The sequence below is a fragment of the Lacerta agilis genome, chromosome 2, assembly GCF_009819535.1.
Source record: "Lacerta agilis isolate rLacAgi1 chromosome 2, rLacAgi1.pri, whole genome shotgun sequence".
NCBI lineage: Eukaryota > Metazoa > Chordata > Lepidosauria > Squamata > Lacertidae > Lacerta > Lacerta agilis.
This window is the reverse complement of record NC_046313.1, coordinates 92073749-92098570: the sequence shown is the minus strand read 5'-3', so window position 1 is coordinate 92098570 and position 24822 is coordinate 92073749. Positions and strand designations below refer to the sequence as shown.

The following is a 24822-nucleotide window of genomic DNA, read 5'->3' as shown; positions in this document are numbered from 1 at the left end:
TGGATTTGAAACTGTTTTTACAGGTGAAACTTGAAAAATTAGAATATTGTGGAAAGGTTCATTTCTTTCAGTTGTTGTTGTTCAGTCGTTCAGTCGTGTCCGACTCTTCGTGACCCCATGGACCAGAGCACGCCAGGCACGCCTATCCTTCACTGCCTCTCGCAATTTGGCCAAACTCATGTTAGTAGCTTCGAGAACACTGTCCAACCATCTCATCCTCTGTCGTCCCCTTCTCCTTGTGCCCTCCATCTTTCCCAACATCAGGGTCTTTTCTAGGGAGTCTTCTCTTCTCATGAGGTGGCCAAAGTACTGGAGCCTCAACTTCAGGATCTGTCCTTCTAGTGAGCACTCAGGGCTGATTTCTTTAAGAATGGATAGGTTTGATCTTCTTGCAGTCCATGGGACTCTCAAGAGTCTCCTCCAGCACCATAATTCAAAAGCATAAATTCTTCGGCGATCAGCCTTCTTGATGGTCCAGCTCTCACTTCTGTACATTACTACTGGGAAAACCATAGCTTTAACTATGATTATGGCGTACAGCTGATGAGAACCCCAAATTAACAATTTCAACTCTGGGGTTTTAATCAGCTGTATGCCATAATCATCACAATTATAACAAACAAAGAATGACATATCTCGCTTTGCATGTCATGAGTCTATCTCATATATTAAACTCCAGTAGCTAATGATAACAATTGCTTACATAAATGGACTTTTCCACGATATTCTTATTTTTCGAGTTTCACCTGTATATATGCAATTGCTCTAAATTTATTTTTATTGTACTGCTAAATTGCTTTGAGATGCTTCATAGAAAGTGATGCAAAAATGAGTATCTTATTATATAATAAAATTAGTAATATAAAGAAGTCACTGAGATGAAGGGGAAAATATGTCTTCTTCAAATAAGCCTATCTCCTAGTGCCAAGGGAACAAAAGCTTGCTTTTTTGTGCCAAGGTAACTAAGTGGTCGCTTTCCCCTTCCTGAAATGCTCAGCTCTACAGGAAACCATCTCCTAGACCCACAGTCTCCAACAATAAAGCAAATGCATAGGGAAATAGTTCTGTCTCCTCTCCACTGGCCTGTTCTGGAGGTTTTTCTCACCTGCCCACCCCAAGCCAATGGGGTGCCGGGGGAAAGCCCTGCTGCTCAAGCAGATGTTCTTGCAAAGGGCTTCCACTGGTAGGACTCAGTTGGTTGCCAGGCAAACCAAAACATCAAGCATGGGGCTTGCAAAGCCCCTTGCACAACATTTGCAAACCACCCAGAAATCAGCTAGTTGTTGGATGCCTGGAAAGTGCTGCAAAAGGGGCTTTGCTGATGCTGCCAGATATGAGTTTCTGCTAAGCCCCTTTTAGCCAAGACCCACTCTTACCTGCCACCTGTAAGTGCGTGTGGCTTGCCCCGAACAGCCTAGCAGGCAACATGAGGAGGCCTGGCGAGCCAAATTTGGCTCACAGGTAGGATGTTCCCCACCCTGCCATATAATTTTAGACAGGCTGGGATGCTTTAATAAAGCAGAGCGCCACATCTCATCTTTCCACAGCCCATCTTTCCTAATTTCAATGTGCTTACGCTTGATGATGCACCACGCTGAGGAACACCCTCATGGCGCCTTACTTTTACTCATGCAGAGGAAAAGGAATTTCAAGTCAGGGTTTGAATGGCTCAAATCTAGGCTTAACGTCTCTCAGTAATTTTGCTTGCTGCCTGCTTGTTGGTGTACTTTAAGCACATAGGGTATTTTAAAAGTCAAAGTTAAAAAAAATATGCCACAACCCAAAACAAGGAAACAAAATATTGTGGGGGGAAATGCAAATATCGTTTCTACATGAGTAGAGCTTGAAGTACTTGCGGGAGTTACTCAGTTTTTAAAGGATTAAAAACAAAAGGAACATCCAGTTTCATCCTATTACTCTACAATTGCCAGCACAGTAGCTTTCCATTAAAGGCAAACTTGACGGTAGTTGCCCTTCCACCCAAAGAACAAATCAGAGAAAGGAAAGCTCAATTTACCAACTGAAATAAAGCTTTAAATGGTTCAAATAACATCGGCTAAGGTGCTACAATTGTCTGGAAGACATTCTGTCTGCATGTTTTATAATGAAAGAAACAGCATTTAGATGGCATTAACGGTCATTTCACATGTTATCTTAACAAGATAACTCATAAGTACTGCCAGAAAAAGAAGTTGCCATAGAATCTGGATTTGCTTCCTTGTTCTCTCTGGCAATAATTCCCTCCACCCCCACACTCAACTGCATGCAAGAGCAATTAAAAGAAAACTAGACATTGTGGTAATTTTTGTATTTTTTTTTCCTGGGGAAAAGCAGGTCTTATGATAGTGAATAAGTAAGTAGTGGGTGGAAGGCAAAGGAAGGACTGAAAAAAGGATTGACAAACCGAGTCACCTGTGGTAGCTCTTTTAAGAAGGAATGGTGTTAAGCTTCCTATTTGTTTTACCACATGTGCATTTTGTTCTGGGGTACTACTGACACCCAAGCACAACCAAGCCTCAAAGGAACTACCCTTTCTTTCCCATTTTGATGAGTGGCCTATTGATGGGCAATGGAATCAGACCTCGCAAAGGAGGCTGCAGACTCTACTGTGGGGGTGATCTTGCGAAAGGGAAACTGCAATTACCACTATATAGGTCTTAGCCTGCCCGACAGCCTGCAGGTCCCAGCACAAACAAGTTATAGAATGACCCAACATTCAGTGTCCACAATCTAGTATACAGTATCTGAACTGGTGAGCTGAAATTATCCCTAATTATAACGCCACAACTACCAGAAAACGGCAGTGCAAAGTAGTAATAATAATCTGAGGCACAACCCCTTGTCACACTCCATTCCCTGAACCCAATGATTCAAGGAAGTAAACTAATGCATGGGTTGGAAGGGAAAATCACACACACACACACACACACACACACACCATTCAGTAGCATGGAACCTAAATATTTTCCTACTCCAAATAGAAACGCTAATTCAGCAAGCCTATAATCACACAGTTCTTTACTTTAAAACAGTTACCTTGAGGTATGATTTGAGTCACTGGTCTTTGTTGTCATATTCCCAGACTGTATGCTGTTTGCTTCGCTTGGGGGATCTTTCACAATATCGGACTTTGGCCTGAAAGAAGGAGACAAGAAGAAATGCTAAAGAGCTTTATACTGTAAAAATATCAACTTTGAAACTTTGACAACTTGTGCCAGAATGCGCCTTCACACACCCAGCCACAATGCAATGAACACATGCAACTCTCCCACTAGCCAATTAAGCTACAGGCTACAGTTACAGAAGATAATAATAATATACTTTCCTCTCCACCCACCCTGGAAAAGGACAAAACATGTCAAGTGAATCAAGAGATTGTGGTGACATGGCCAAGGGAAGAATGACTGAGCGTCAGTGGAAATGTGCCTGGAAATTAAAGGTATTCTGGATATGAGTGGGATTTCAAGGCTGAGAGAACAAAAGTGTACATTTCTAGGAATTAAGGATACATATTTGATGAGATCATTTGCATGAGGATATCAGAGGGGGGAAAGGAAAGTCCAAAAACATACTTGGTCTTCTTGCTGGTACTCTTCTTTATAACACTTTGACTAATTTCTTTTTCTTTGTCTGGTTTTTTCTCTTCCTGCTTTTCCACCTTCTCTTTCTTCTCCTTTTTAGGAGGTGGCGGTGTAGCATATTGCTGAGCAACTTGTTGTGCAACAAGCTGAGAATTTATCCTAGGTTTCCTAAAAGGTGAGATTGGGGGGGGGGGGAGAGAGAGAGAGAGAGAGAGAAAGTCAGTGACTTTATTTATAAAAAGGGTGCGTGTGACTGTGACCAAACATCAATAAAACAAACATCAAAACAAGCAGTATTTCTAAGTGGTACATTCACATGTTAAAGGTATGGTTCATGGTACTTAATAACTTTCTGAATATTCCCTGTATATAAAATTGAGGATCCTTGTCATCACTGATTTTAGTGAAAATACCTCTACAGATCTTAACAGAATATAAATGAATGAAACCCTGCCCATTATGTGCCCAAACAGAAGCAGCCCTGGAACGTGAACCTGCCACTGTATTCCTTCTTCAGGAAATTTCTAGCCATCATGGTTTCTGAAAAACTGCCACTTCAGAAGTTTGGGGATGAAGATGTGCCACAATGATTACCGAAGGCCAAGAAATCACACTCATTCAGTCTACACTTTGAAGTGCTATGCCAACAGACAGCTTTCAGACTGCTTGTATTGTTTCATTAAATGGACACTAGCAAATTGTTAAACATATAAACCAGAGTTAGTAATGTCTCATTCAACTGTAATTATTCAGAATAAATCCTTCTTCCCTAAAGCTATAAGCCTGACAACCACAACATAGTGATTGTCAATCAGAGCAAATCTAAAACAAATGGTACATTGAGTGTGCCATTAACAGTCTTGTCTCTGCCAGCCTCCAACTGGCACTGTGTCTTAACACTATTTCCTGCAAACTTCCATGATCATTAGGACATATTGACATGTAAACCTGCATGGCCAACAAGAAAGCAACAAATATGAAAGGCATTTTTAGCAAGTTCTGCACATAAAAGATGTACTGAAGTTGATAGGAGGAGCCTATTGTTGTACTGACTAATAAGTAGCTGCTGTAATAACAGCTAGCAATCTTTCAGTCTATAGATCCAACACATTTTCAAGCCAAAATACTTGGAGGTGATGGTGTGGTTTTTAATTACAACCACAGGCATCTATAGACTCCAGTAGGTGAAGCAGTGTGAGATATCGTTCTGGCAGTGTGTATTCAGAGAATGGAAATTGATCTGGTGAATGGCATAAAACTTTGCCTTCATATGTAAAAAAAAAAAAAAAAAGAATGGGTTAAAAATCCACCTCAGATGCACTTTTCATAGGATTTACATAGACATAGGTATTCTTCCTCATTGTTAACATAATGTGGTAAAAAAAATCCAATCTGTTTTTTCAATCAAAACCCAACCAAAAGGCCCTTCTTCTGATATTCTATACATGGCTTTATTTTGGGACATTTTACTAGACCCGAGATACATTTGAATTATGCTTGGCTAGAAAAATATCTCTGAAATTGATCCAGGGGAGGAGATTAAAGTGCTATTCTCCTGACACAACACACATAGCTCTGTTTGGCGGATTCTACTAGAGAGCCAGTGTGATATAGTGGTTAAAGAGTGGTGGACTCGTAATCTGGTGAACCGGATTCGCATCCCTGATCCTCCACATGCAGCTGCTGGGTGATCTTGGGCTAGTCCCACTTCTCTGAAGTCTCTCAGCCTCACTCACCTCACAGAGCGTTTGTTGTGGGGGAGGAAGGGAAAAGGAGATTGTTAGCCGCTTTGAGACTCCTTAGGATAGTGATAAAGCGGGATATCAAATCCAAACTCCTCCTCTTCTACTACTACTACTTCAAGATACACTTGAAGGTATCCTGAGGTACAAAACTATCCCTAGAACTGTCTTCATCAGTTTTTTAGTTTTCCTGGATGAAAATGAAGATCGCATGACCTGGCACATGTCCTTTAGGGGATTTATCAGATCTATACATAATTTAATATATTAAGTAACTAAAATAGGGTATCTAAATCTCAAAAATTAGTTGTGTTGAGAGGGCTGCAAAGAAGCTTGCAGCAGCAAAGGAAGCAATCATTTTAACCCATTCCCAAATTCCTCAGTGCAGCCTCTCTCCAGAGCAACACTGCATTGAAGACATTGGGGAGGATTAAAATGGGCTCTAGCACTCCTCTTAGGCACCAGGCAGCAAGGGCAAAGCATCCAGAGTAGCTCAGACGCCTGAGTAAGCAATGCCTCTGAGAAGAGTCACTGAAGAGCAACACTACAAGGGTGGGAGCATTGGTGAAGGCTCCCTTGCTTGCAGCAGTGCCTCATAGCTCTTTTCACAGTGCCAAGCAGAAGGGGGAAAATAATTTTAAAGGGCCCACCCAACTATGAAGGCAGCTGCACTACACTGGATGGGTCCCTTTCAGAATGCTTTTCTTCTTCTTCACTTGGTGCTGAGATGTTCCAAGCTGCACAACAAAATAACACTCTGTTTAATCCTTTTCTAATGTGGAGCTACACCATGTGAGGGACACTGAGGGAATTGAAGTAGCATCTTCCTCATCTATATCAGCACTTCTCCTTCTGCTCTTCTTCTGATATGTCTACTATGGGCATGGTCATTTGGGGAGGTCAAACCTGGAGTGGTCTCTTCCCCCCAAATTAAATAAGTTAATTTCCACTTTAACAATAAAAAAACAGTTACTCTTCTAAGGAAGAAGAAGAAAAGTTTGGATTTGATATCCCGCTTGATCACTATCCTAAGGAGTCTCCAAGCGGCTAACAATCTCCTTTCCCCACAACAAACACTCTTTGACGTGAGTGAGGTTGAGAGACTTCAGAGAAGTGTGACTAGCCCAAGGTCACCCAGCAGCTGCATGTGGAGGAGCAGAGAAGCAAACCTGGTTCACCAGATTATGAGCCTATTGCTCTTAACCACTACACCACACTGGCTCTCAGTTGGAACAAGAGCTAATAATAAGCCACTTCATTTGCTTGATATACAAAAATGACAGGGCCAATTACAATTAAGAGAAGACTACTGCTACTGATTTCCTGAGTCCTGGATGAGGTTTCACTTGCCAGTGCATTGGGAGCCTTGCTAAACATTTATCACCTGAAGTGCCATGTATATACAAAGCATATAGATTTCCATCATCAAAGAAATAGCAGTATGCAAATTTCTCATTTGCTCTTAGCATTTGCAATATCCCTCATATTTTGCAAAATGGATTAACTGGACATTACTAGTTTGATCTTTCACAGCCTTGTTCTTTACAATAAAGTATTGTATAATAAAGGATAAATCACCCACAAAACACTATATCCTTGCAGAGCTGACACCACATTTTTTAGATTATCCTACCCAAATTTACAGAGCCTTGGCTATTTTTAGTACTTATTTAAAATGGGAGCTTCCAGTAAAGGATGCAGATCTGAACTGTGAAAGTATCAGCAGAAAAGTAAGATGTGAATCTTCCACTCCCTTGCTGACCAAAACATTTTCATCACTTCACGGGACCTTGATTTCCTTTTGCTGGTGTTACCCAGTTTGCAATGCTTTTGCTATATAATTTGAAACCAGTCTAATCTGTTTAGGTCTACAGAATGCCTAGCACAACATGTGCTTTCTTTTTAAACATCAAAACGTGACAGACAGAAACAATATGCAACAACAATATGAGTCCAATGCTTACTGGAGAAAACACCAAAAATATTTATTTTGCATGGAAAACCGTTATTGACAATGTTTTCACGGGGTTATAACATCTGTGGACTTATTTGCAAACATAACTTTCTGGCACAAGAAACTACATTAAATACCATCTGAAAAGTGCTTCAGCACTGAGGAATCATAGAATTGTAGAGTTGGAAGGAACCATGAGGGTTATCTAGTCCAATCCCTTGCAATGCAGGAACCTTTTGCCCGATATGAGGCTCAAACCCATGAAGAGTCTCATGGTCTACCAATTGAGATACTCACAGGATAGTCAGATTATGGTCTCCCCTACTTCTGCTTTGTGCATCATGGTTCTACTAGGGCACTTTACTAGAAAAGTAGATTTTAAAATGAAATGGCAGTACTATGACCCCCTCTAGAAAACTAAGTAAAGGTTTAAAAACCTAACCAAAATTTCTAGCAAAGTTCCAAAGAAAATAATTCCAAGTGAACACACTGCATAAAAATCCTTATTATCCAAAGTAAATGTAAATTCAAGTTTTAGCCACAAAATGTAAAAAAATGTCATGTGATAAAAATTTTATGGTAGATGGCTGCAGTTCTTAGAAAACAAAACAAAGATGCAACTTTCAAAACTGCACGGATTTTATTTACCAATTTCAAACTGTATTGCTTGGTGTCTTGCAACTTCTAAACACCAGTTACAAGGCCACTAGTTATTATATATATTGAATTAGATAGATGGGATACATTGGGGATAGGGAACTTTTCTGGCTCCATAGGCCAAATCCTTATAATAATCTGTCTCACGGGCCAGATTTGACAGGGGGTGGGTCACAAATAAATTCAGGGGATTTGGTGCTTTGAAGTCCCAAAGTCAGGACTTCAAGGCAGGTAGCAGGCAGTAAGGTGCTACTAATGGGAACTCCCACTTCCTTTCAAAGGAAGAAACCTCCCCATTGGTAGTGCCTTACTGTCTGTTACATGCTCTTCCAAACTGGCCAGGTTCATGTGCGTGAGAGAGAACTCCTTGTAAAAAGCTCTCTTGTACACTTGCACCAAGCAGGATCCTTGTCACATCAGCTGGTGCCCAGGGGGACATAGTATGATCCTGCTGAGTGCTGGGTTTGGGTGTGCCAGAGACCTCCATGCAGTAAGCTCAGGCACGTGCCCAGAACAAGCTGGCTCCCCCTTCCATTGCATTGGCCAATTGGGGTGTGTGTTTGTGTCCTGCTTAGTGCTGGAGGCTGCCTTAATGTGCTTTGCAAAAGCCTTGTTTGAAACAGCTTGTACTTGTCCTTTAAGTGAAGAGGCAGAGGCAGTGGAGTAGTACAGGAGAGTTCTCTCCCCAACCCTGGTGCCACTAGCTTGAGGCTGAAAGGAGAATAGTGAGCTGCTTCAAAGTGCTTTCATCCCCACTACGTCTACCAGGCTTCCATTATGCCCACTGTATCTGTTCAGTCCTCTAAGACCAAAAATCCATCTTGACTCAGAAGCTTCTAGCATTAGCATATAGATAACTTGTATATGTTGTATCTCTCCAAATGTCTTTGGCACACATTTTACCCTATGGTGCTATGACCTTTCTGAATTACTATTATGTGTCCCTGAACTCTCAATGCCTAATTCTATCCTCCTCATTTGAGCAATAATATACATTTCCCCTGCATCCCCAGGGGATAATTTGTTCCAAACCAGATGCTCCTCATAATGGGGCCGGACACCATCTCATAATAACCCTCTATTATATTCCACCCTATACAATGCAGGCATACCTTCAACCTATACAATTTACCAGGTCTTTTGCCTCTTTCCCCATACGTTTAATTTTAGAATAACTCCTGCCATATTTTGAACATATGCACACACTTCCCCAAGTTCATTAAGCTGTCCTCACATTAAACAGGTAGGCTTTATCAATTTAGTTGCCTTATGTAAAAATGTGTGTCTACTACTTGAAATCTGTTTGGAGGTTTGTTTTGGCACTGAACAGTATATAAATAATAGTGCTGATTAATGATAATGAATTAATTATAAAGAGCATTTTGTTTGAGGGCTGTTGATGCCTTTTTCCTGGAGTGCCTATTAGACTGCAAAGCCTTAGAAGGGAATCCCTGCTGCTGCTGCTGCTGCCCAACCCATTTCAGACCATAAGACAATCTCCTCTAGGAAAGGTTAACACAGTACCTTACAGGTGCTGTTGGGCTGCAACTGCCATAATCCCTATTTGCCATGCTGGCTGCGACTGATATGGGTTGGAGTCCAGCAGCATCTCCTAGGTATCTTATAAAGAACATCACAGAGAGTCGTAGGAGCCATTTCTGAGAGTCAGAGGAAAATCCTCTGGTTTCTGGTTAGCTTAGTCTAAAGGGGATCTGTTTTGGTATTTTAACTTCTGCATGTTTTAAAGTATGGTTATAAACTTTTCTTTTCACAGATCTGGATAATTCCAGCACTCATCTAAGAGTTCAAAAGCCACAAAACAGGGTATAACCAGACAGAAAGGTAATGTTACAGATATACAGTGGTACGCTTCAGGGTAAGAACAGAAATCGTGCTATGGCGGGGCAGCGGCAGCGGGAGGCCCCATTAGCTAAAGTGGTGCTTCAGGTTAAGAACAGTTTCAGGTTAAGAACGGACCTCCAGAACGAATTAAGTACGTAACCAGAGGTACCACTGTACCGGTAACCTTCCTTGGAGATGAAGCAACAAAACATGAAAACACAGAGCTGCCAAAGTGCTACTTATGAAGGTATTTTAGTAAGAAGGGTCCCTAAAAATTTATGAGTGTGATTCACTTCCTGTGAAGCAAAGCACAAAACAAATCACAAGGTTAAAAATTGAACTACATTTGCCCCACTTTGTGCTCCACATGAACTCTGTTACAATGCAATTGTGTACTACACAACCAGATAAACTTTTGCCATGTGCTTGAAAAGTAAACTTTATTTATTATTTGTAATTATGAATGGCCTAATAAAAATTACCAGACACAGCATAAAATACTCTGTAAAAGCCAAACCAGAACGAAACAAAGCAATTTTGAGAGTTCCATCCCCTCCCTAACATAAAGCCACTCAACTACCATAAGAAATACAATATTTTGTTTATCTTTCAATTGCTGCAGTCAAAATGAATCTGTTGCTCAGAAAAAGATTTTTTTTTAAATGGTGCTTGTGAGGGGAGAGACTCCATCAGGCAAGGCCTTCTTCCACCTTCCTTACCCCACCCCTGGCCCTGGGATTCTTCATAAGGGAGCTGTTCCTGGTGGAAGAATTGTGAGGGGAGAGACTCCATCAGGCAAGGCCTTCTTCCACCTGCCTTGCTCCACCCTCTAGTCTTTGCTTCTCAATTTGTATTGTATTATTTTATGTACTGTGGCTTGCCGTTTTGTTGATTAGTTTAGAAATTGTTTATTGTAAATGTTGAGTGGATTTCTGTTTAACTTTTATACGTTGATATTATTTTATATTACTCTAATAATTGTTGAATGTTACTTTTTGATGTAGGTCGCTTATTTTAATGTTTTGTTTTATTATCACATTTTTGTATTGCATAAGAAGTACATTTTTTGTTTCTTCTGCTTGTAAACCGCCTTGAGTATTGTAAGATAGAAAGGCGGTATACAAATAAAAAATTATTATTATTATTGTTTCAAAAACTGTACAGCACATTAGATAATATAAATTAGTATTAATTTCAACACCTAGGGATACAATCGAGCTTTGATATGAGATTCTAAACTTCACTTCATTCTACCATTGATGCAAGTAATGTGCCACTGAAGAATCCTTAGCAGGTGCTACTTTAAATACTGCTGTACAATATGGGCATTTCTTGTCAAAATTTTGTCTTCATCTGCCATTTCATGCAAAACCCTGTTTTTAAAACGAAACCCAGAAAAATCATGCTATGCAGAAATTCGCATATATCTGACAGAATGGAATGAGCACCAGCAATAATTTAGCATTATTCAAATACTCAAAAAAGTTGATAGAATCTGTTATTTCTTAATGCTTTTAGACTAACAGAAAGGCATATCCCACAGGATCTCTACAGTTAAATTTGTACCAGTCTGCAGATTTCAACTTCCTTCCCATGTCAATGAAAATTTGACAGAATTACTAGCTGCATTAAGTAGTGAGAATGATAAACATGATCTGTATTGGATTATTTAAAGCCCAATTAATGATCTGTAATAGATTATTTAGAGCCCAATTAATCATGTCATCTCCTTGAAAAAACTGAGCTGAACTCTCAAAATCTAAAATGATACACATTCAACACAGAAAAATACCTGTCAATTCAACAAATAGGATTCTAAACCTTTAAAAAAAGCAAACTGATTCCACTCAAAAGAGTTTAATTACACCAGACGAAATGGTATGCTATTTTCTTTGCGAGTCCTCTGACCCCCGCCAGCCTTTTCCAGTACATCATAAGAGCGCAGAAAAACTTAGCGTTGCTCACACAGGAAAATCTCAGTCAAAAATAGTTTATTCTTTATAGGAAATTGCTTTCTTGTGTAAAGGGGCTTTGCTTTCTCTCATGTGTGATTTAGATAAAACTGGGCAAATGAGTTGGACGTGGGTGGCGCTGTGGTCTAAACCACTGAGTCTCTTGGGTTTGCCGATCAGAAGGTCAGTGGTTCAAATCCCCGCGATGGGGTGAGCTCCCGTTGCTCAGTTCCAGCTCCTGCCAACCTAGCAGTTCGAAAGCATGCCAGCACAACTAGATAAATAGGTACTGCTCCGGCGGGAAGGTAAACGTCATTTTCGTGCGCCGCTCTGTTGCGCCAGAAGCGACTTAAGTCATGCTGGCCACATGACCCAGAAAAACTGTCTGTGGACAAACGTCGGCTCCCTCGGCCTGTAAAGATGAGTGTCGCAACCACAAAGTAGTCTGCAACTGAACTTAATTGTCAGGGGTCCTTTACTTTTTGTTGTTTAGTCATTTAGTCATGTCCGACTCTTCGTGACCCCATGGACCAGAGTACGCCAGGCACTCCTGTCTTCCACAGCCTCCCACTTTTACCTTTGGGCAAATGAGTTATTTGCAGCTTCTCACTCACTGGTATATAAAATCCAGTGAACCAGGTGGGGGTGGGGGTGGGGAAAGAGTTTCATAGATCAGAAACTTGGGGAACAGTGGAGGGATGGAAGCCTCATGCCTCTCAAACTGAATCCCTGACCTAGTTTTTAACTTTTCCTTCTTTGAAGGAAAATACTCCCTCTTCCTACACCTCTGTTATGCACAAAATAAAATCAATTTGTATACTTCAGGGGCAGATACATTTATTATTATTATTATTATTATTATTATTATTATTATTATTATCTGGGCAGCTTCCAACAAATATTAAAATACATTAAAATGTCACAGATTAAAAACTTCCCTAAACAGGGCTGCCTTCGGGTACTTTCTGAATGTCAAGTAGTTGCTTATCTCTTTGACCTGTGATGGGAGGGTGTTCCACAGGACAGGTGCCACTACCGAGAAGGCCCTCTGCCTGGTTCCCTGTAGCTTTGCTTCTCACAGTGAGGGAACCGCCAGAAGGCCCTCGACGTTGGATCTCAGTGTCCGGGCTGAATGATGGGGGTGGAGACACTCCTTCAGGTATACAGGACTGAGGCCGTTTAGGGCTTTAAAGGTCAGCACCAACACATTGAATTGTGCTTGAAAACGTACTGGGAGCCAATGTAGATCTCTCAGGACTGGTGTTATGTGGTCCCAACGGCCACTCCCAGTCACCAGTCTAGCTGCCACATTCTGGATTAATTGCAGTTTCCGGGTCACCTTCAAAGGTAGCCCCACATAGAGCGCATTGCAGTAGTCCAAGCGGGAGATAACCAGAGCATGCACCACTCTGGCGAGACAGTCTGCGGGCAGGTAGGGTCTCAGCCTGCATACCAGATGGAGCTGGTAGACAGCCGTCCTGGATACAGAATTAACCTGCACCTCCATGGACAGCTGTGAGTCCAAAATGACTCCCAAGCTGCGCACCTGGTCCTTCAGGGGCACAGTTACTCCATTCAGGACCAGGGAGTCCTCCATACCTGCCAGCCTCCATAAAAAAGGAAATAGATACATGTCACCAACCCAGAGTAGTAGTAGTTGTTATTATTTTATTTATTAAATATGTAGACCGCCTTTCATCAGAAGATTACAGAGCCGTTATTATGAAGCATGCACTTGGGTCTTGCTTACTGTAGTCTCAAAACTGTTGAGATATTTTGCACAATAGAGAAAAAACTAATATTTGTCATATATGCCAATTAAACACATACTATTTTATATATATTTTACAAAAGAGTGGTAGTTTGGATTTGATATCCCGCTTTTCACTACACGAAGGAGTCTCAAAGCGGCTAACATTCTCCTTTCCCTTCCTCCCCCACAACAAACACTCTGTGAGGTGAGTGGGGCTGAGAGACTTCAAAGAAGTGGGACTAGCCCAAGGTCACCCAGCAGCTGCATGTGGAGGAGCGGAGACACGAACCCAGTTCCCCAGATTACGAGTCTTACCACTCTTAACCGCTACACCACAAAGCCTGCTTAGTAATAGTGGACAGAGCTCCAGCAAACACCGATTGAAGCATGAGTAAAGAACTGTGCATTCTACAGCTCTAGCCCAATCTTGAAAACTGAAAATCTACATTCACTTCTCATCTTGGGAAACAAAATAGATTAGCACACTGTTTCCCAAACTTTTCCCAACCGTGGCCCCCTTCCAACCTTGTTTCCTTCCTGTGTCCCTCCCTGATGAATGTAGCCAAGGGAGGACAGGGGGGCAGCTGCCATCCCCCAAATAAGTAAAAATCAATACAAATCAGAGGTTCTGCCCCCCCCAAAAGCCTATCTCCCCTAACATAAATCCTGGCTACACCCATGTCCCCGTCCTACCACCTCATGAGAAGAGAAGACTCCCTGGAAAAGACCCTAATGTCGGACAGAGGAGTTACCAACGATAGAAGAATGGCAGATGAAAATGATGGACTATATGGAGCTTGCTGAACTGACCGGGAAACTTCATGACCAGAGGGAAGAAGCGGTGGAAGAAGATTGGAAGAAATTCAAAGTGTATTTAAAAGATCATTGTAAGATTAAAGATTAGATGTAAGCTGAAAGATATGTTAGGCTGCAGATTCAGTAGATTTAAGGTTTATAACTGTTTGAATAAATGATAAGGATATTAGATAAGAAGAGATGTTAAGGTTAATTAACAAAAAGATGATTTTAATAATGTAAAGAAATGACTAAAGATGATATTCAAGGAACGCAGGAAGAGAGGACGTGAGGAAGTCAACCCACAATGATAAGAAAATAAGATAGTTGTATTAAGATTTAAGTGTTTATTTTGTATTATTGCTTGTTTGTTTCTGTTATGTGTATGTTATATTTTGTTAAAACTAATAAAAATTTAATTTGAAGGGAAAAAAGACCCTGATGTTGGGAAAGACTGAGGGCACAAGGAGAAGGGGACGACAGAGGACGAGATGCTTGGACAGTGTTCTTGAAGCTCCCAACATGAGTCTGACCAAACTGCAGCAGGCAGTGGAAGATAGGAGTGCCTGGCGTGCTCTGGTCCATGGGGTCATGAAGAGTCGGACATGACTAAACAACAACAACAACAAAGAAACACAGGAAATGGTGGCTGTGGAAATAATCAAATGCCCTTTCCCTTGCTACTCTAAATTACCCACCCTCAAAGTAGTCATGTTTGTCTCACTTTTTTTCTTAAAGTTATTGGGAGTGCTGTTAATTGTGTACCTAGCCCCACTTAGCTGTATGCCTCTTTCCCCAAGCTTCTTCCATCTACTGCCTACTCTGCACACTTTTTAGACTCATTTTCTTTGGGCCCTCCGATCCTCGGAAACCCTATTCTCTCTTTCCAGACCTCACCTTGTGTGTTTTAATTGAACTTTTCCTTCTTTCCCAGATGCTGAACTGTTTTATTAACTCATCAAATGAACATTTCATGCCATTACACCAGCTCAGCCAACCCGTCACAGACGTCACTGCTACAAGCAAATACAGATGTGTTCAATAGCACCTCACATTTCTACTATCAGCTAAAAATTAGTGAAAAATAAGTAATTCCATCTATAGGCTATCTAGCTCTGCAGCTATAGCTCCCACGCAGAATGAAAGCTACAGGTAGAGCTGATTCAAACAGAGACTGTGTAGATGCCACAACCAATGAAATAATTAGCTCTATTACCACAATTAGGACAATAATTTCTATGGTGAGAATTCAGAGCTTGAAAACACATCAAGTTAAAAAGAAATCGTTTTAATTGGATTGTCGCATATTTTTCTTTTGAACAGTCATCTTCTGAAGGCATGTCACAGAAATTCTAGCCATTTGTATAAGAAAACGAAGTCCATTTTATTAACTGGATTACTTTGCTTTAGGTTCCTCAAGTGTTCCAAGGGTGCTTCAAGGGGCTTCGATAGATCAGGAAAGAGAGGCTTAGAAACAGGAGGGAGACATTGCAGGGGGTAGGAGTAGCATGTTGCCTTATTTATCCCCTCTGTAAATGGGCTCCCACGGCTGAGGGTTAAGTGGTGAATGGCTGTTTCCAAGCTGTCTGGCTTCTCTCCATGATTTCACAGCTGCTCCAATACAGACTGCTGCTGGAGAATTTCACATGTGCGCCACAGGCTCTGACAGCAGCCTGCCAAGCTTTTCTTCTCTGCTCCCACAGCATTCATCACAGTCATTACAGCACATGCAGCCCTGCCCAAACTGCCACCAATGAACACTGCCAGTTCTCCGCAACTGAGCAGTAAGTGGCTGTCTATGTCTAGCTAGACACAGCGGCAGCAGGTGTGAGAGGAGGAGAGAAAGGAGTAAACAGTTAATGGCAACTAAACCAGAACATAAAAAGAGGGAAGCTTGAGAACAGTTTGCTTTATCCCGCATCTTTTGCCCTCTCATTCCTTTGCTTAGGGGGTTCCAAATCATTCTGGGAAACCCTTTTCATTGCTAAGCAGAGCAAACATATATAGGAAGACCCTGCTGAATCAGGTGCCAAAAGCTCTTCTAGTCCAGTACTCTGTTCTCACAATGGCCAACGAGCTACAGGCATAACCTGAGAGCAAGAGGGCTCTCCCCATCAGCAATTCCCAGCAACTGGTATTGAGAAGCATACTACATTTGGAGGTAAGAACACAGCCATCATGGCTAGCAGCCATTCATAGCTTCATGCTTCATGAATGTGTCTAATCCTATGTTAAAGCCATCCAAGTTGGTGGTCATCAGCACCTCTTGCAGGAACTAATCCCATGATTTAACCATGCACTGTGTAAAGAAATACCTTTGGCCTGAATCTTCCAACACTCACATTTATTTAGTATTTCAGACTAAGTATGTTCTGTGCCACTTTCCATTCAAGTGAATCCCAAAGTGGTTTACAAGTGGTAACATTTTAACTTGGTAGGGTGAGAAGTTTTTAACCTGCTGATGAGTGTTAAAAGAAAGACTGCTCTCTTTTTACCTGGTCTAGGGGGCAGGGCCCACACTCACTTTGAACTGCTAAAAGAGGCTCGCGGGGGGGGGGGCAACTGGGACGTTGCTGAAACAACTCTTGGGTTGGGGCAACTGGCTAAAATGTTTTATAATGTTTTAAATGGTTCTAATTTTGGTTCCTCTGTTTTATTTTTGCCAGGTTGGTGTTGGATAAATGTTTAGTTGGGGTTGGCGGTTATTTTAATTTGGGTCTAACTGTAAACTATTTCTTGTTGGTGGTGGTGGTGGTTTCTATCGATTTATTGGTTTGTTTGTTGCTTGTATAGGATACAGTGGTACCTCGGGTTAAGAACTTAATTCGTCCTGGAGGTCCGTTCTTAACCTGAAACTGTTCTTTACCTGAAGCACCACTTTAGCTATTGGGGCCTCCTGCTGCCGCTGTGCCGCCAGAGCACGATTTCTGTTCTTATCCTGAAGCAAAGTTCTTAACCTGAAGCGTATGTAACCTGAGGTACCACTGTATTTTGTTTTTAAATGTTTGATGTGTTGTAAGCCGCCCAGAGTGGCTAGAGAAACCCAGCCAGATGGGCGGGATATAAACAAAAAACAAAAACGTTGTTTTCATCATAATATGATTTGCATAGCACATGTGCAAAGTGTCATTGTCTCCTCCTCTCTAAAGAACAAACAACACAATTGTTCTCATCTGTGGGCAGGGAAAAAGCTTCCATTTAGAGAGGGCTGAAGTATGATTTTCAGACATAACTGACTCCATACCTCTAATTTAGAAATTAAGTCATACCACATGACATAAGTTTCTGAATTCATGTATTGTTTACATCTACGCATCCATTGCAAAAAAAAAACAAAACTGAAATCTTTTAAAATGTGAGTAAAACTTGCTTCCAGTTACATACAATTTTCCTCCCCCCCCAAAAAATCAATTTAACTATTACCAGAACAATTTTTCTCTAAATTAAAAAAACTGAGTATTCCAACCAACAGACCAAAAAAAATAAAACTGTAGAAACTTTGCTGGCAGAAGACAAGGTGTGCAGCAGCTGCTCTCCTCACTGGCCACTACTGCTTCACATACGTTCTGGGAATTCCCACCAAGCTAGGCTACTGAATTACCATTTATCTGCCACTAAAATCTTCTCCTTGAACATTTCTCATACCAGTGTTGCTACATACAGCAAACATGTTATGTCACTACAAGCACACCTCCTGACTAATAAATGAAACCTGCAGATTGAGTCATACTGTAATACACAGGCGGATCCCACCAGTATTATTGTGATTACAAAACATGAGGACAATGCCTGCAGAGATATGCAGAGACAATGCTTGCCTTTCCTCTGTTATTCATTGTTGGTGGCTAAATTCATTATTAAAATGAAAGACTGGGGAGTCTACCTTTTCAGAAAAGACAATGTCTAAATCTCTTGGGACGCCACTTGCAAATCATGCTACGAAGACATTTCTTTTCAAGCAATTTAGGTAATGCAATTCACGACCAATTATGATCAGTAGCATGATCCTTAAATATAAAAGCAAAGCTTCAATTGCCAAATAGAAGGGAAACAAGTATAAAGCAGGTCTCCTATGCATATAGTGTGACATTCAATTTCTCCTGCATTCTTTGCAATCTCAAGTTTTCTATAGTAGGTTTTTTTAAAAAAATAAGTCTTACATTTATATATTGCTTCTTAACCAGATTCTCAAATCAATTTGTGAGAATGCTGATATAAATATCTTCAGCAACAAGACCTGTCAACCCCAATCCACACTTCATATGGATTATTCAAGGGAGAAACCTGGGAACAGGCCTTGCACTCATGTTTTTCCTCAGTTAAGGGATTGGGTTGAAAATGAGCAGAAAGGGAATGCAATTCTAGTCAATGGGGAGAAGTTAGGGGGTGTGATATTCAAACAGGCTCAAATATAAAACATAACATAAACTACAGAGCACATGCTAGGAGAAGTTAACAGAACAGAAAGTTGTAATATGTTCTCAAAATGCATGGTGAGCAAAGGTGGTCAAGAGACAGAGAGGTTGGGAAGGGGGGCTCCCTCCCTCTGAGGGAAAGTCGCCAGGGGAGGTGTTGAAGAGAATTAGACAGGAGATGAGTAAAAGCGCTTTAAGAGGCACAGGGTAAGAGAAAAATATAAAACAAAATGCCCTCTTTGTTTAGACCACAAATTATTTCTAAAATGAGGAGCTGAATCAGAATACCCGCACAACTAAAATGCGTATTTAACAGGAAACACATACTGTAATTCTACAGGTAAAGCTTTCAGAAACATTTGAAATGTAAACAACTAAGGATTTCTGCCTGACATACACATAAAATACACAGTTTTCACTAAAAATGTCAGTCTGATGCATCTGAATAACACCGTGCTCCTTCACCACAGCAACATGTAATGGTGATCCAGGCAGAAATTCTACAAATTGTTTACGCAATATGGATATGACACAACATCCTGTGTTGTGGTTAGTTCAAGCTTCACCACTACTTCGGGGGTGGATGCCTGTCAGTGACAAAGAGGGCTAGACTTAAGTCCTAAATTGGTCTGAATAGACTTACGGAGTCTACACAACAGAAACTACAATTCCACACTAAAAGTACCCAACTGGCAAACAATACTATCCACACAGATTGGCAAGAATGGGAAGGGCCTTCAAGGTCACCTAGCGCAACCCCCTGCCTACAAGTGAAACATTCCTCTTAACTCCATCTGTACATCTCACACAGGGTAAAATCCTGTACTGTCAGTTACTTTTAAGTACTATGTTTATGCCACAGGAAGGATTTAAGTTTTAGGTTACTGAATTGCACTCTAACTATACTTAGTAAAATGCAAGCCATGTGTAAGGACTGGGGTTAGAACTCTGAACAACTGCACATACTTTATATTAGTATGGTAGTAAGTATTTCTCTTTCCGTAACTTTTGTTGTAAACCTGAACTCCCATCTGTCAGGAATGCTTTGATGGTGTTTCCTGCTTGGCAGGGGGTTGGACTGGATGGCCCTTGTGGTCTCTTCCAACTCTATGATTCTATGATTCTATGTTGCCCTCATTGGGGGAAGGAAAAAGCCTGAGGAAGGGGCAATAGAGTTCAGAGAGGAACAATTTCTATGACAAGGTATGAGAAATGAACAGCGGTCCACCAGAATTGATTCTCTATAATTAATTAGCATATCTGCTCTCTAAAAACAGCAGGGACTTTTGGGGACTGGGAACCTTGCAAGGAGGTACAAAGCTTTAAAGTGAAAACTTACTCCACTGGATGTTCTGGTGACACATTTAGGAGAAAATACACAGCAATTCCATTGAAGCATTAAAGCATCCTTAATTTCTTTATAAAAAAACAGGCAATAAAACAATTAAAAATCATTATAGTTTAAACAATAAAACCAGTGCTTTTTCAGGGGGTTGAACTATTTGACCTTCAAGGTCCCTTCCATTTCCCATTATTTTGTGTGGGTGGTTTGATTACCATTTGGGCACTAGTCATGCAGAATGGTAGTTTCAGTTGCATAGACTCCATGTGTCTATTCCAGCAGACAGACCAATTTATCCTTCTGCGAGTGACATCCATCAATCTTTTGAGGTAATGGTGAAGACTGAACTAACTTCAACGTAAGATACCATATCTTACACATACTGCCTAAATAATACATCTATTGGGGCATGGGCACTTAACAGTTGCAAATCTCCCAGCATTTTGGAGCTCAAGTGAACACAAAAAGCCATTAACGCAACATGAACTGAATTTCCTTCTTCTTAATTGAATATCATCTGGAACTTCTCAGTTTCTGTCCTCTAATTATGAATCTGCAGCACAGCTTAGCATATAAGATGCTTTATTTGTTACATTAGCACTTTTTAAAAACCTTTTTCAACAAGGTACAGTATATGTAAAAACCTAATGGAAAACCATACCAGAGGAACTTTTCCGTTCTAACAATATGAGTGTTAGAAACCAAGTTGAGGAGTTCTCGCTAAGAACCGCAGTTCTGCTGTGAGGCTGTGCCAACTGTAAATTCATGCCAACCATCCTGGCACCACCAGTTATAGACATTTTCTATTTAAAGAATCTCACATCAATGCCAGTGTAGCCTTTCATTATCCAACCCACTTAATACCCACAATCTCTCCGCAGTTCACTTGCTCTGCCTCTCCACTGACCAAGGGATATAACAGAGGCTGATGTGTGGATTATTGGGATTCCTATTTTTCCCTCTCCTGCTGGCTAAGTGCTAAGCACTTGGCAGTGTGCCTGACCCACAACACGTGTGGAATTGTCAGCCTAAATATGTCATCTGGAGAGCCTTGATGGGAAGTGTAACTAAATGTTGCCGTCTTAGCAAGAGCTCCAGGCTTACAAAACTTGCAGTTTTTGTAAGTTCCATTAAAATTAGTTTGTTTGGTTTTTTAAAAATGTGAGTAAACATGAATTTTCCCTCCTGTGTTATGCAACAGATGAAAAGTCAGGAAGAATGTGATTTCTTACTATTTGCAAAAGAACTGAAGTCCCCCTTATATTCTAATTTTCCTACTTATGGGACTTTTTTTAACATGTTCTGCGTTCTTTTTTAGGTTTTTATTTATATACAAAGAATGGATACAGCATTTAACTAGAGAATACAGAAATGATAAAACTATCAATGGTTACTTTAGTAGACTTTTCTGAAACAGGAAAATCACAAATTATTATCAGGTAAGCATAGCTCATGGTCTACTCTGACTGGCTTTCCCAGATCACAAGCAGCAGATCTTTTCTATCACCTAGTACAGGCATAGGCAAACTCGGCCCTCCAGATGTTTTAGGACTACACTTCCCATCATCCCTGACCACTGTTCCTGTTAGCTAGGGATCATGGGAGTTGTAGTCCCAAAACATCTGGAGGGCTGAGTTTGGGGATGCCTGACCTAGTACCTGATCATTTAAATAGGAGGTCCCAGTAACTGAATTTGGGATCTTCTGCATGCAATGCACATGGCTCTACCACTGACCCATGCCTCCCCTCTAACTTATAGCGAAATTAGCCATGCTACAGTTCAATAAACCAGGAGGAATGGAAACAATGGCCCACAGGGGCAAGCCCATACAGAGCAGAGGGGTGGGTTGGACAGCATTTGGACCAATAAAAAAATAGGCAGATCTGGCTGGCTATTAAAATTAAAGACTGGTGCAGCATAATCCTAAGCATGTTCACTCAAAGGTTCAGCAATACTGCAGCAGCATCAGACCTTGCTCTCCATCCAAGACAACCTATAAGAAGGGTGCTCTCCTTGGCTTCTAATGTCCTGTTAAAATTCTGTTTATTGGACACTTAACTGAAGCTGAAACATTTTTATTGTAATGATGGTATGAAGAAACACAATTTTAAAAGTCACTTGCAAACCATGCTGTGCACCTTTTTTCCTTTTTTAGTCAGAAGGGCAAGTTAGAATTTTTAAAAAGTGGCTTTAGCACAAAACAATGAAAAACAAAATATTTTTCCCCGTCTCCTGCAAAATCATGATAACTTAAGTACTGTAAATAAATTAAAGCTGTTTGATCCCATTTTATTTCAGCAGGCTAAAACATTACAAGTCCTTATAAGCAGTCTAAATTTTAAATTTTTACAAATATATCTAGATTAATTGTAACTTCAGTCTGTGTATTATAAGTTCACAGGAAAACAATTTGTATTTAAGTATTAATATTTTCTTCCAAAAAATGATAGTATGTATGCAAGAAAAACTTCTAATTCTAAAATTATTTTTTGCTTCCCTTTTGCTGGAACTTGTTGACCTTTTTTTAGGGGAAGTTTCCACAACCAACCAAAATTGTTGAACTCTGTTCCGCACATACCTTATTTCTGTTAGTTAACATGCTAAGCAGGCTTCTCCATTCAAGTGGTATTCTACAGATCAGCCTGAAAGCAACGCTATGTCCATTTCACACATATACAGAATACAGTGGAACCTCTACTCACGTACAGAATCCGTTCTGGAGGTCCGTTCGTGAGTTGTTCCGGGTCGCTGGGAGAAGTGCCATTCTGCGCATGCACATTCAGCGGTGGCCGCTTCTGCACATGTGTAGATGGCGGCAGCCGCTTCTGCGCATGTGCAGGCGGAGGCAGCCAAATGCACATGTCCAGTCGGCATAAGCCGCTTCTGCGCGTGCATGAATCGCAGCAAACCCGGTATTTACTTCCGGGTTTACCGCAGTCGCGAGTCGGATTGTTCACGAGTAGGGGCGGTGGTAAGTCAAGGTTCTACTGTAATCTATTAAACAACTTGATTCTGCCAAAAGGCATGAACAAAAGAGGAATTTCTACATCCTAACACCTCTATATTTCCAACTATGGATACAAATGCACAGGCTGATAAAACATTGTTAGATTTGCACAACTGTTAGTTTTGCACAAACACCAAGTTTTTTGGAGCTCATTATGAAAAATAGCCGCTTGCCTGAAGTTAGCTGAGAATTGCCTTTAAGCAACCAGGCAAGCAAGTTTTACAAAAGAATATTTTATAGCAGACCACAAATGATAAACTAATAAATATTTTGGGGCGATCATAAATGTTATGTGCAGAACAATCCATGTTTACTAAGAAGTTAAGTTCCCCTGAGTTCAATGAAACTCACTCCCAGGTAAGAGTGTAGCCTGTGCGGACTTATTGGCATGACTGCTTTAATACCACATTACTCATTATGTTTTCATTGTTTGTAAAGAAAGGAAGGTAAAGTAGAAGTTTTCATGGTAAACAAAATCTAGGCCATACTGTGCTATACAACAAATAAAAGATCAGCCAGCTTTTTCTTCCATTCAGGCCACGCATAAAATGTCTTCTTGCAGTGATAAGAATCCAAGAGAAACCTTGCTGGATCAGGCCAAAGGCCCTTTTAGTCCAGCATCCTGTTCTCACAGTGGCAAACCAGCTGTCTAAATCTAAGGCTCTCTAAATCTTCACTGTATTCCTACTGTTCAGGTATCAGAAACCAAATAGACTATCATTTATTAAAGTTCGGGGCTTTATAAACTAGCTGTAAACTTTCCTTCAAAGGGGAGTTGCTCAAATCCCTTGATCGTTTATGGTTCCCCATTTCTGAATTTCCCCCCAGCTCTACAATGCCCTTTTCACAGGGAGGTCACCAGAACTGTATACTGTATTCCAACCGTGGAATCACACTCAATATGCATAATGGCATTATGATATTGGCAGTTGTTTTCAATCCAACCATTAAGGTTCCCTAACATGAAATTCATCTTTTTCACAGCCATCACACACTAGGTCAACGTCTTCACTGAGCTATCCACTATGATCCTAAGGTCTTCTTCCTTCTTCCAGGAGCTCAATGCTATGAACACACACTCACAACTTCTGTCTGCTGGTAGATAACTGTACGAGTGACATTCCATGAAGTAAACTGAACAGTGCCCACACCCCTTCTAGCTTGCTCCATGCATCTCTGTAGTTTATTGAAGTGGTGACCTAACAAATTCCAAGGTCCAAAATAAACTAAGGGGAGGGGCAGAGCACTTTGCCCTGGCATCCTACTGAACTCACTCCATTCCTTGTTACCTTGACTCTTTGTCAGTGGGGCAGAAACACTTCACCAGCTGGGCCTTGCCTCTTGCTTGTTCATGGCACATTACTGCCTATATATCTCACCAGAAGGTAGAATCAAACAAGTTAGCACAGAAGAAGCTGCAAGGGCATCCAGTAGTTGTTGTTTAGATTGACCTTATCCGGGGGGGGGGGGGAGAGTATGACAGTAATTTACTTCATGTTCAAAATTACTAGGAGCCAGAGGAGAAAGCTGGAAGGATTTTAGCCTATAGACATAAGCAGGCTAAAAATAGCACGGTTCTCTCTGGAATTAAGCTAAGTGATGGTGCAATAGCTCATAGTTCAAGATTCAAAATGCAGTTCTATAGATTACTTCTGTTGGCTTTTCAGCATTTTGAGTAATCAAGCCTTCTAACAGTAACAAATGTTCAGATCAAAATCCTAGAGAAACTTGTAAATTACCGTATATCGCGGCGTATAAGGCGACTCGGCGTATAAGACGAC

The 24822-nt window shown here is 40.9% G+C and overlaps 1 protein-coding gene across 1 annotated transcript in view; it reads right to left on the bottom strand.

Moving 5' to 3' along the window:
• The window catches only part of RYBP (RING1 and YY1 binding protein), a 48376-nt gene that overhangs the window by 6558 nt on the left and 16996 nt on the right, over window positions 1–24822 (bottom strand). Inside the window, exons 3-4 of the mRNA XM_033141217.1 lie at window positions 3573–3749; window positions 3037–3135 (exon numbers count right to left, since the gene is read on the bottom strand). Of these exons, the coding sequence (XP_032997108.1) occupies window positions 3037–3135; window positions 3573–3749 (276 nt within the window). The remainder of the gene's footprint in view (window positions 1–3036; window positions 3136–3572; window positions 3750–24822) is intronic.